Source organism: Lynx canadensis, chromosome D3 (genome assembly GCF_007474595.2).
Source record: "Lynx canadensis isolate LIC74 chromosome D3, mLynCan4.pri.v2, whole genome shotgun sequence".
NCBI lineage: Eukaryota > Metazoa > Chordata > Mammalia > Carnivora > Felidae > Lynx > Lynx canadensis.
The window spans coordinates 27249535-27262695 of record NC_044314.2 but is presented as its reverse complement, the minus strand read 5'-3'; the positions used below and the strand labels follow the sequence as shown (position 1 = coordinate 27262695).

The window sequence follows — 13161 nt, the reverse complement described above, 5'->3', positions numbered from 1 at the left end:
GAACTCAGAAGCAAACATTCACATTCAGTTCACTCTAACAAGCTTTTACCATAGTCTCAACTTATATCTAGACTTGTGTTAAATACCGTGGTTGATACATCAGAAATAGAAGATAGTCTCTAACCTTTGAAAGCATTAAATTAGTTGATGGAAATAAATATAAAACTTCAAGTCTTGGGGCACTGGGTAGCTCAGTCGGTTAAGTGTCCGACTTCAGCTCAGGTCATGATCTCATGGTCCGTGGGTTCGAGCCCCATGTTGGGCTCCGTGCTGACAGCTCAGAGCCTGGAGCCTGCTTCGGATTCTGTGTCTCCCTCTCTGCCCTCTCCCGCTCATGCTCTGTCTCTCTCTCTCTCTGTCTCTCTCTCTCTCTCTCTCTCTCTCTCTGGAGCCTGCTTCAGATTCTGTGTCTCCCTTTCTCTCTGCCCTCTCCCGCTCATGCTCTGTCTCTCTCTCTCTCTCTCAAAAATAAGTAAATGGTAAAAAAAAAAATAATAATAAAATTAAAAAAAAACTTCAAGTCTCTTAACTAAATGTTACTTGATGAGCTGCATACTCAATGCAAGGTCTTGGGTGAAGGGGGAGCGGGCAAAACTATGCCTCTGTGTATGTGTGTGTGTTTCACTTTGTGATTCCAGAATTCATTTGTGATTTTTCCAATGCTATTTATTCCAGATTATTTAGAATCTTGAGTTTTCATTCCCAAATTTACACTACTGACTTAGATAAAGCCACACATACACAAAGAACAAAAAGACTAGATTGAAAGGCCAAACCTAATAAAGGTTTAGAACACAAGCGTTTGGAGGCTATTACAGTGCATACATCTTCTAGCTAAACCCAAGGCAGTTCCTGTATATCTGGTAAGCTGGGAAAGTGCCATCTTAAGGCCATCCATTTAGCTAATGATCTGCCTTGGTAAAATGGCACTTACAAACATATTTGTCAGCTGAACCTGGAGAATAGCTTGCCTTTTAAGAGCTTCCTGTGCGCCTGGCACAGCTGCATCTTCAATGTGAAGTGTGCCATTGAGATCCACCAAAACAGCTTTTAACGCACGGCGTGCTGCCATCTTTCATTCCCTAGGAGAGAGCAAATGAAATTAAAAATACAGTTTAGGAAACAATGGACAATTAAAAACTGGTAAGTCTTCAAAAATATCATTTATATCCAGAAAGATACTGCTTAGTGTTACGCTGCTGCTCTTCTGGAAGAAAATGTGTTTTTAAAAATCCAAAATCCAAAATTTGGTCCACAGACTTTTACAATGGTTAGGTTTTTTGTTTTTGGTTTTTTTTTTAATCTTGAATTAAAACCATAGGAAGGGGAATGCTAAAAGAGAAGCTACTATTTACTTTCAGATTTCTTACATTAACTTTTTGGTGGAACAATTCATTCATTTATTTTTAAATATGAGCAAATGTACTCTGAGAATGAGTGGATGGAAGCCCTAAATCATTGGCAAAATCTTTCTCATCTTTTGTTATATACAATGAAAATGTTCTAATCGCCCATCTCCACCATTATATTCTGATACGGCCTATGTGGTCAAGGAGCTACCAGTATTTACAGATTACTGAAGAGGAAATTTCAAGTTAGTTTAGTAATTTTAGTCAGGAGATGTTTTCCTTACCTTAACCACATCCAACTTTCCTTTTGTGTATTTTCCCCTTTGTTTATTATGAACTACATCATTTATACAGACGAGTATGAAAGAGATGCATGGTTCAAAAATAACAGAGTAGAGGGGCACCTGGGTGGCTCAGTTAGCTGAGTGTCTGACTCTTGGTTTCGGCTCAGCTCATGATTCTTAGGTTCGAGCCCCATGTGAGGTTGTGCGCTGGCAGCACGGAGCCTGCTTGGGATTCTCTCTTCATCTTTCTCTGCCCCATCCCTGCTCATGCTCTCTCTCAAAATAAATAAAAAAAACTTAAAAAAATAAAAAAGAGGAAGCTAAAGAAAAGAGGATGGGACTTCATTTTTAGTTTTCTTAAGTGTATTCATTTTTTCTTCCATTTTTTTGTTTTTATAATAAAACAATAATATAATATTTCACACATGCAAACAAGTATCAAAGATATCACCCTAAAAATTCCCTGTGGATCCCCTTTGTAGTCAACTGTTCTCCCCTCCACTAACTCCTGGCAACCACTAATGTTTTCTGTGGTTCTGTCTTTTTCAGAATGTCATATGAATACAATCATATAACATGCAGCCTTTTGGGGTGGGTTTCTTTTACTTAGCAAAATGCATTTCAGATCCACCCATGCCTTTGCCAGGATCAATACAGTTTAGTCCTCATTGCTGAATAGCATCCCATAATGTGAATATACCACAACTTATCCATTCTCCTGCTGAATTCCACCTCGGTATTTCCGGTTTTCAGTGATCATGAATACAGCAGTTATAAACGTTCAGGCACAGGTTTTTGTGTTAATGTAAGTTTCCAATTCATTTACGTAAATAAATACCTAGGAGTGTGATGCTGGATTCTATGGTAAGCCCAAGTTTCATCTTTAAAGAATGTAGCCAATAAAGATATTTAAAAGAATATGCTACTGGCTTTGAAACCAATTCCAAAAAAAAAAAAGAGTTCCAAATATATCCTGAACAATGGCAGAAACTTGTAGTCTCCCACGTTGCCTACTTTGAAAAGTAAATACATATTTGTGGATGAATAAACTCTGGTATGCTCATTTAAAAAAAAAATATTCTTGGACTTGGGTTTCCAATAACACAGCTGGCAACACTCCAAATGAAACCTAACAATACTAGATTAAAATATACACACACAACCCTTGAAAAACCTGGGGGTTAGGGATGCTGACTCCTGCACAGTCAGAAATACAGGTATAATTTTTGACTCCCCCCAAACTTAACTACTAATAGCCTGCTGTCAACTGGAAGCCTTACTGACAATATAAAAATTGACTAATACACATTTTGTATGTTGTATGTATTATACACTATATTTTTACAATAAAGTAAACTAGAGAAAAGAAAATGTTATTAAGAAAAATCAAAAGGGGGGGGTGACTGGGTGGGTCAGTCGGTTAAGCATCTGACTCTTGATTTCAGCTCAGATCACGATCTCACGGTTTGTGAGATTGCGCCCCATGTCAGGCTCCGTGCTGAGTGTGGAGCCTGCTTAAGATTCTCTCTTCTTTCTCTGCTCTCCCACTCTGCTCGCACACATGTGTGTGCACGCTCTCTCTCAAAAATAAACATTTAAAAAATTTAAAAAAAGAAAGTCATATAGAAAATACTTTTCCATTATTATACTGTATTTATTGAAAAAAATCCCCATATAAGTAGACCAGCACAGTTCAAACCCGTGTTGTTCAAGAGTGTATACATGTATGTATATATATGTGTGTGTGTATATAAGCTTCAAGAAGCAAGGAAGAAAATAAGGAATTCTCAGATCTAAATAAAAGCAAGAAACCAGAAGGTGAGCAAAACACCATTTTGGCCCTAGAGCATCTGCCCACACTAGGCTACCTTGATTTCCCCCTCCCTTGGCTCCTTCAGGGTATAAAAGATAAAACTCAGAACCCACCTGAAGAGATAGACCCTCTCAATCTAAAAGCAGAGTCTTCACTATAAGGATGAACCAGAAGTAAACCATCACTGGCACTCCACCCCACATCATCTCAGTCAGCTGCAATAATATCAGCTGCTATGAAACTTGGCCCAGAGAGTGAAAGGAAGAAAGTGCTACAGCCAGCCCTGGACCATCAGCCAGCCCTGGACCCAGCCTACAGACATTATCTAAAGACAAGTCCTCAGAGAACCTTCAAGATTTTAATTAGGATGACCTTGACTAGCAGGTGCCTGGCTGAAGCAAATGCAAAACCTCCCCAAATATTACTTTCAGCCCAAACAACAGAGAAATCCCATAAATAAAATGAAATAAAATTCTAAGCATAATGAGCAAGTTGCCTACAGAAACAAGGACCAGAAGGAAGAACGTCCAGAAACAACAATGCACAGAGCAGTCGTATAAGGACTCCTGTGATAATGTAATTATCAGTCACTGGATATGCCTATGTGTTTAAAGAATAAAAGCCAAGATTGAAAATCTGTGCAAAAAACCACGAAGAACTACCAATGTACAGATTCAGAAAGCCCAAAGCATTCCCGCAAACTAAATACAAAGAAGTCCATACCTAAACCGTGTACACTGAAGGCAAAGAAAGGATGTTGAAGGCAGCCAAGGGAAAAGACACATTACTTTCAAAGGTGCAGCAGACTGACAGCTGACTTCACACTTGACACAATGCCAGCCAAAACACATTAGAATAAGATTTTCAATGTGCTGAGAGAAAGTGACTGTCAACATAGTAATGTATAAAACACCTCACGACTAAGTTGGGTTTATCCTACTACTGCTTGGTTTAAATTAGAAAACCGATTCCTGTTTACCACGTTAATAGATGACACAAGTAAAATGATGTTTGATCATGTCAATTCTTGCAGAAAAAGCATTTGATAACATTCAGTATCTATACACACTAAAATACTCTAAGCAACATAAAAATGGAAGGGAACTTCTTTTAGCTGGTAAAGACTATCCACAAAAAGCCTATAGCCAACATTAGACTCACCAGTAACACACCGGAAACATTTTCTTTGAGATAGGAATAACACAAGGAATAACCACCACTTCCATTTAATGGTGTAAATAATACCCTAGATAGAGCAGTTAAAGCAAGAAAAACAAGGTATAAGAATTGGAAAAGAGCAAACTATTATTATTCAGATATGATTCTATACATAAAAATTCAAGATTTTAAAACAGTAGGAAAGTACAGCAATTAATATTAAAAATCACTATCATTTCTATGTCACCAACGAATAATTAGAAAACTGATTTAAAAATGTTACTTGCAATAGTAGCATAAAATATTAGGTTACCAGGAAAAGTCTAACCAAAGATGTCAACTTTCTTATGGCAAAATTTTAAAACTTCAATGAAAGACACAAAGAAGACCTAAACATACAGAGACACGATTTTCATGGATTAGAACACCCAATGTTGTAAAGAGGTCAGTTTTCCCTATAATGATCTATAGACTCAGTGCAATTTGAATCATTATCTCAAAAGGTGCTTTGTGGAACTTGATAAGCTGGTTCTCAAAGCTATACATCAGTGCGAATGGCCAAAGATAGTCTAGAGATACTTCAGCCAAAACTGAAGAAGGAAAAGAGGGTGGGACCCTGCTTTACCTAATATCTGGATTTGATTAATGTGGTCTTGTAATTAACTAAGATCTTGTGGTATTAGCACATAATGAGACAAACTGATCACTGGAACAGGAAAAGATTCCCCACTCCATGTGTAGAAACCTGATACAAAAGAGTTAATTTCAGATTAGTGAAGAAAGAATGAGGTGTTAGAAAACTGAATAACCACAGGAGAAAAAATTAAATTGCACTCCCATATTACACCACACACAATTTTTTCCCAGGCAGATTAAACAACCACATGTTAAAGGCAAAACTGTGAAACGTTTAGATAGGAGAATATCTTCACGACTTGAGGATAGGAAGGGCTTTTTTAAGATATAAAAAGCACAGACCATAAAGGAAAAGGCAGATAAATTCAATTTCTGGAAGAGAGAACTTTTAAAAGTACTGGAAAGAGAGTAATAATATACAGAGTGAGTGAAAAACAAATTTCCAACACATGTGAAAAAGAACCAGAATCCAGGAAATATAAACTTTTTAAGTATTAAGACAAACAACCTAGTAGAAAAATGGCATAGAATCTCAATATATCCTTTACAAAAGAGCAAATCTGAATAGCAAACAAATGAAGATGTTCAAACCTCATTAGTAATCAGGGAAATACAAATTTAAAGCAGAATGAGATCACTGCAAACAAGAGATTGGCAAGGTTTAAAAGTCTGAAGATACGAAGAGATTTTCAACAGGAACTCCCATATGCTGCCAGTGAGCCAATAAACCAGTATAATCATTTTGGAAACCAGTTTGGAATCACCATACTCTACCACCCAACAATTCCACTCCCAGGTATTATATCCTGGAAAGATTCTTTCCTTCTGTACCATTAGACTTGAACAAAAATGTCCATAGCAGCACTGTTTGTTAGGAGCCAGAAACTGGAAACAATTCAAATGTCTATCAATAGCAGAATGGGCAAAGAAATAGTGGTATATTCATACCCAGAATACAAGCGCTGGAAATGAACAAACTACAGTTATGCGAATCATCCTAGATAACTCTCAGAAATTTACTAGAGTGCAAGAAGCAAGTCACAGAAGAATATCTTCAGTATGGTTTCATATTTTAGCATTCAGAAATAGGTATGCATACAAAGGTGTAAAGAGAAGCAAAGGAATGATTATCACATGAATCCGGAGAGTGATTTCTTCAGGGGACAGAGAGGAGCTGCAAACTAGGAGCACAAAGGGAGCCTCTAGAGTCTTCTTGACCTAGATGGTGAGTATGTGGGTGTTTTTAATTTTATTAGAACTCTTTAAAACTTACATGTATGTTTGACAGACTCTTGTGTAGACATATTTCACAATAAAAACAGTCTGTTTATAGTTAATCAATCATTCCTTATGTATTTAATACAGCTGTAAACAACTAAATTAGTCCAGACAATTATTAACACACTCAGCATAACAACCCTCATCCACAAACTATTTTGATTTTAAACAAATCCCTGGTTCTGTCTTTTAAAAGGTATCTCTGGGGCGAAAAAAGGTGCACAGAGACCAAAAAAAAAAGAAAGAAAAAAGATATTAAGAGTTCTGGCTAATCAACATTATCTGTAATTTGTCTTTTTATAACAGTCTTATACATTATTCTACTTCTGAACTCGATTGTGACCTAAAATGGAGGATTACATCAACAATAGCATCAACTATTACCTACCTGCCAGGGCAAACTGCCAGTCAAAAGACCGGATTGTTCCTACTCTATTTGGATGAGTAACAGTTAAAAGGATTCTTTAATTTAAAATACACTGCAGCACAAAAGGTAAGGCTACACAAAATAAAGACAAAACATTCTCTTTTTTATACACAGAGGAACCTAAAATTGCTTCTCAAAACTCACCTTTTATGGGAGACATGTAATACTTAATAAAAAATGTTCACTCTGAAGGAGATTATGGAAAAAAATATAAACAAGGCTAGATAAACAACAAAAGAATTGTATTGTTAAAAAAAAACCTGTACAACTAGAGCCAGCAAATGGTCATAATAAATACCGATCATTTTAATCCTTATAGAAGCATCCACATAGGCTTAATGTTAACCACAGCATTTAAAAAGCCTATGTTTTCGCTTTCATCAGTTCCACAGAACATACCTTGTAAACTCTAAAATGCTCTCTCTGGAGCATTACGTATTTGACAATGATTGCCTGGGGCCTCGAAGAAAAACGCTGAGGTGACCCACTCAAACCTCAAAATATTCCAGCTCAGTTCACCCTGGTATAGGCCTTGACCACTTCTGCCATGATCTTGTCTGAAACTTCGTCATACTTGTTACTTGAACTATGAGGTAGTGTTTGCTAAAATATAATCGTAAAATAAATGTGTCGCCTCCAAAAGAACTGTAAAGGCTTCACAAGTAGTCCCCTGTTTTTTTGTTTATCTTGGGGCCATTGTCCCACCATCTCCCATAGTTTGAACAGGTTATATACGCAGCATACCTTAGGAAGTCATCAACAACTGAGAACGAATGGCATATATTCAATGCGAAGAAGAAAAGTAAATTCTCTCTCGTGCCAAAAGGAACTCTGCAAGACACTTCAGAAGGACCGCCCCCCTTGAATATCGCGGCGCATCTCAATCTAACAAGCCCTTGTTACCCTCAAAGCTGCTCTTTTCCCTGCAATTCTTGTGAGTGAGTGAATGGCAACCCCAGCAACCCTGATGCAGCCACCAGGCTCTCTCACTCCTTGCTCCCATCCAGTCAAATGCCAAACCATGTCAGTTCTACCTTCTTTGAACCCGCTCGCTTTTCTTCATCATTGCTAAAACGATCTTAGTTTTGAAATCGCCTCTCACCTAGCCTATTTCAACAACTTCCTAGATGCCGTCTCTGCTTCAAATCTTATTTCCACCCCAAATCCATTCCCTGAAGCGAAGCAGTGCAGTGAATGTTTGAATAGCAGCTCACCAGCTGTGTGAACTTGGGCAATTTTCTTAACCTCTCAGCCTCAGTTTCTATCACTGCTTAAGTAGAGAGATTACACCCACCTGTAACGGTTGATAGGATGATTAAAGAAAGTAATACATGTATTGTGACCAGTGTTCCCCACATGGAAAGGCTGGGTTATGTATCTGGGGGAGGGGAGGGTACATGATGGATTATCAAGAACTACAAAAATAGTAGTGTGATATGATGCAAGGTTGTAAAGCATTAGAATAACTTGAGCATTTGGGAAAACATTTTATACCAAGCCAAGTACATACTTTGGTATGCCATTCAAATCTTGTGTAAATATTTAAACCAGACTTCAATAAACAATTTTCTCCTGGGAGGTTGTGGCTTTTCAATATACGCCTCCTAGGCCGCCCCCCCCCCCCCCGAGAATACAAATTCTCTTTTCTTCCCAATGTACTTCCGGTAGAAAAGTCTAGAACCACTGTATGCACTCAAAAAACGATACTATTAAATAGTCACTATCCACTTAATCTTCCAGTTGATCTGCACTGTCCTCAGGATGAAGTCTGAACCATGAACACGGGTGTGCAGAGCCCTGGTTTACCTCTCCAACTTGTCTACTCCCACACCAAAGTTCCACGGCACTGAGGTCGGCCCCAAGGCCTACATTTGCCTCCCTCATCGCTGGACTTTTGTCTGGAACCACTTTTGTTCCCTGACTTCTACCACCCCTGGCCATCCCCTACGTCCTCCTTTTCCCTGGCCAACTCCTGCGGTACATAGGTTTCAGATTAGCATTCTTTCCTCTGGCATTCCAGAGTCCAACTCCTCTCCCAGGGCTGGGCCAGGACCTCCCGGCGTGCTCCTTCCTGCTCGGTGCCAACTGTTAAGCTCCGTGAGGAAAGGGGCTGTGTTCCTTTTCCGCTGCACTACTCATCGCTCAATACAGACCTGTGAATTAACTCATGCATGCTGGTCACTAACTGGAAGGATTCCAAAAACAAAGGTCTATCAGCACTAACAACTGCGATTCCATCCCCTGAGTGGGAAAGGGCCCCAAGACTGGTCACTGCACTCTGGCCCAGTGCAAACTCCAGGACCTGGCCAGACTGACCCACAGGGACGCCAGCTTCAAAATACAGTCCAGGGGCACATTCTGAAGAATGACTACCACACCTGACTCGCGATGAGTCCCAGGGCGACGGACTGCCCCACGCCCCCGGGGCCCGGCCTAAGCTCCAGGAACAGTGCTGCGCGCATGCGTGGTGCCGCCCCCACCCGGAGGGGTGGGGCCGTCCTCACTGAGCGCGCGCGTGGGTTGGTCCGCGGCCCAAGAGGGGGTGGTCTAGGGACGCAACCCGTGTATCCCCGAGCCCTCTCATAAAGAAATGCAGCCTCCATATGGGTGGGTGCTCGCTCGTCCCCTGCTCCGCACGCCGTCCTCACCAAAGGCCCCGCTACCAGGAAAATCAGCACAGCCTCGCCGTCCGCAGCGTCCTCAAGACCAGCCCAGGGCGCCAGGCAAGCGGCCGCTGGACACCGGAAACTGGGCCGAGGGGCGCACCGGAAGTCCCTCCTCTCCCTATCTAACTCCGCCCCATCCGCCAGCAGCTCCCTAACCGTTTAGGTTGTCCGCTCAGTTCTGCTCCTTCAGCACCTTCCAGAGGGAAAAGTTGTTCTTCACACTCGCACTCTCAAGGGCGCGACCAGCCAGCCCCAAATGGAAGAGAAGAAACCAAAACCTCTGCCTTTGCTCAGCAGCTGTGTCCTACAGCACCACTGGTGAACCAAGTATTGAGTACCTTTCTTTGCCACGCCCTACCTCGCTCCACTACTTCTTGCCTCTTCTGGAGGGATATCGGAAGTCATCTCCTTGATATTTTCCTTGAAATACTCAGTCTCCGGAGTCATTTCCTGCTTTGCAACCAGAATAGCATCTGGCACTTGTAGCTGTCTATTAACCACTTCCTTAGGCAGCGAGGTTCCTCTTTTCCTGCATCAGCTGTTACAAAACCTTAAGCTGTCAACTCTCGCACCCTGCCTCTCATCAGAGAGCTACCACAGGTCTTGCCTGTCGTCCCTAGGGGAGCAGTTCCTTGAGGTACATGGAACCATGTCCCTCACTGCTCCCCTCCCACGCACATGTTGGGAGGCTCTACTTTGATCCCATTGCTGCCTTTGATTCAAATTAAACTCCTTCAGTGCAGTTGATCATCCTATGCAATCTCTATGAAAAGGACTAAATGAAAGACTTTCTGGAGCAGTCTGACATAATAGGATCACACTCTGGGACCCCTTGACTGGGGACCCATGCTGCCAGAACCCGTCCAACATCCCCTCTGTCCCGAGCTGCAGTTGGCCATGTTGTGGGCTAGAACACTTTGCTTTGGAAAGTGTTTTCCTCCACACAGGGTCTGAGAGTTGTTTTTGTCTTATTATTCATATTTGCTAAGTCTATTTTCTATGTGAGGGCATATTTGAAGGAAAAGAAATTCCCTAGTTTACCCATGAGAACTAAGAGCTGCAACCAGATCAAAACAGCACTGAAGGCTTCTAAGCAAGTGGATAATATATCTATCTATTTATATAATATATCTATGTCTATAATATCTATCTACCCAAGACAATCTATATGTTCAATGCAATCCCTATCAAAATAACACCAGCATTCTTCACAAAGTTAGAGCAAACAATCCTAAAATTTGTATGGAACCAGAAAAGACCCTGAATTGCCAAAGCAATCCTGAAAAAGAAAACCAAAGCTGGAGGCATCACAATTCCAGATTTCAAGATGTATTACAAAGCTCTAATCAAGACAGTATGGTATTGACACAAAAGCAGACACACAGATTAATGGAACAGAATAGAGAACCCAGAAATGGACCCACAAATGTGGGCCAACTAATCTTTGACAAAGCAAGAAAGAATATCCAATGGAAAAAAGATAGTCTCTTCAGCAAATGATATAGGGAAAACTGGACAGTGACATGCAGAAAAATGAACTTGGACCACTTTCTTACCCCATACACAAAAATAAACTCAAAATGGATGAAAGACCTAACTGTAACACAGGAAACCATCAAAATCGTCGAGGAGAAAACAGACAACTTCTCTGACCTCAGCTGCAGCAACTTCTTACTCCACACGTCTTTGGAGGTGAGGGAAACAAAAGCAAAAATGAATTATTGGGACCACATCAAGATAGAAAGCTTCTGCACGGTGAAGGAAACAATCAGCAAAACTAAAAGGCAACTGATGGAATGGGAGAAGATATTTGCAAATGACATATCAGATAAAGGGTTAGTATCCAAAACCTATAAAGAACTTATCAAACTCAACACCCAAAAACCAAACAATCCAGTGAAGAAATGGACAAAAGACATGAATAGACACTTTTCCAAAGAAGACATCCAGGTGGCTAACAGACACATGAAAAAGGCTCAACATCACTCATCATCAGGGAAATACAAATCAAAACCACCGTGAGATACCCCCTCACACCGGTCAGAATGGCTAAAATTAACTCAGACGACAGATGTTCACGAGGATGCAGAGAAAGGGGAAACCTTTTGCACTGTTGGTGGGAATGCAAACTGGTGCAGCCACTCTGGAAAACAGTATGGAGGTTCCTCAAAAAATTAAAAATAGAACTACCCTACGACCCAGCAATTGCACTACTAGGTATTTATCCAAAGAATACAGGAGTGCTGAGTCGAAGGGGCACATGCACTCCAATGTTTATAGCAGCACTCTTGACAACAACTAAAGTATGGAAAAAGCCCAGATGTCCATCGACAGATGAATGGATAAAGAAGATGTGGTGTATATATATACAGTGGGATATTACTCAACGACCAAAAAGAAGAAAATCTTGCCATCTGCAACAACATGGATGGAGCTAGAGTGTATTATGCTAAGTGAAATTAGAGAAAGACAAATTTGATTTCACTCATGTGGAATTTAAGATACAAGAGATGGACATAAGGAAGCAAAAACAATATAAAAACAGAGGGAGATAAACCATAAAAGACTCCAGAGAACAAACTGAGGATTGCTGGCAGGTGTTGGGTGGAGGGATGGGCTAAATGGGTGAGGGGCATTAAGGAGGGCACTTGTTGGGATGAGCACTGGGTGTTATATATAAGAGATGAATCACTAAATTCTATTCCCGAAAAAAAAAAATTTAACCCTGGTCTTTAGCAAACCAAAATATTGTGGCTAACATTATTTGGGTATTGTAAATTAATTTTTTAAAACTCTGAATTATGAAAAAAATATTTTCTTACTAATGAATTATGAAATAACATGATAATCTGAACCAAATTTCCTAGTATTTCCTTCTATAAGCTTATGGAATCGTTTCCTAAAGATTAGTTAACTAAATTCTTGTCTGTTTACTGTATTATGTAATAAACGTGTTCCAGATAAATATATCTAACCTCAGCGGGGAAAAAAAAAACCTTGCATTTTTCTAAATGTTAACTCTGCCTGCAGTATGGACAGACGGGAGAGGGGCCAAAACATATGCAAGGTAAGAAGCTCCTACAGGGCTACAAAAGAGGTGCTTAAACTAAAATGTGGGGAAACAGACAAATTCAAGAGATCTTATGAGGTAAAATAGAAATTGTTGACAGATTAAATTGGGAAGGGAGAGGAAGGCATCAAGATAATTACTACGTTTCAGGCTTGGGCAATTCAGTAAAACAAATAATGGTGTCATTCAAGAGAATGTGGAATTAAACAGGACTAATGACTTCCTCCTTAAAAAAAAGGAAATAATTTTGCTTGCCAAAGGGCAAGAGGAGTAAAGAAGGGATGGGATATCTAAACAGACGGTAACTACACCTACGGAGGTGAGCACTGCATAATATATAGAACCGTTAAATCACTATGCTGTACACCTGAAAGTAGTAACATTGTATGTCAACTACAGTAATGAAAAACCATTTTCAAAGTTACTGACAAAAAAAGCGCGAGGGACTGAATTTGGAGAAGAAAAAGATGGTGTGAAAAC

General features: G+C 40.1%; 1 protein-coding gene across 9 annotated transcripts in view; it reads right to left on the bottom strand.

Moving 5' to 3' along the window:
* Window positions 1–13161, bottom strand: part of HDHD2 (haloacid dehalogenase like hydrolase domain containing 2) — a 46116-nt gene that overhangs the window by 31197 nt on the left and 1758 nt on the right. For 2 of the 9 annotated variants that reach the window (XR_003963956.2, XM_030292444.2), the window contains exons 1-2: window positions 9594–9706; window positions 972–1082 (exon numbers count right to left, since the gene is read on the bottom strand). Coding sequence is in view for 6 of the 9 variants with exons in the window: in XM_030292444.2 (XP_030148304.1) it covers window positions 972–1072 (101 nt within the window). In the remaining 3 variants the exon portion in view is untranslated. Of the gene's footprint in view, window positions 1–934; window positions 1083–7689; window positions 8574–9323; window positions 9436–9593; window positions 9712–9767; window positions 9935–9969; window positions 10702–13161 lie in introns of those variants that run through there. The other 7 variants (XR_003963958.2, XM_030292447.2, XM_030292449.2 and 4 more) reach the window with 7 other exon arrangements.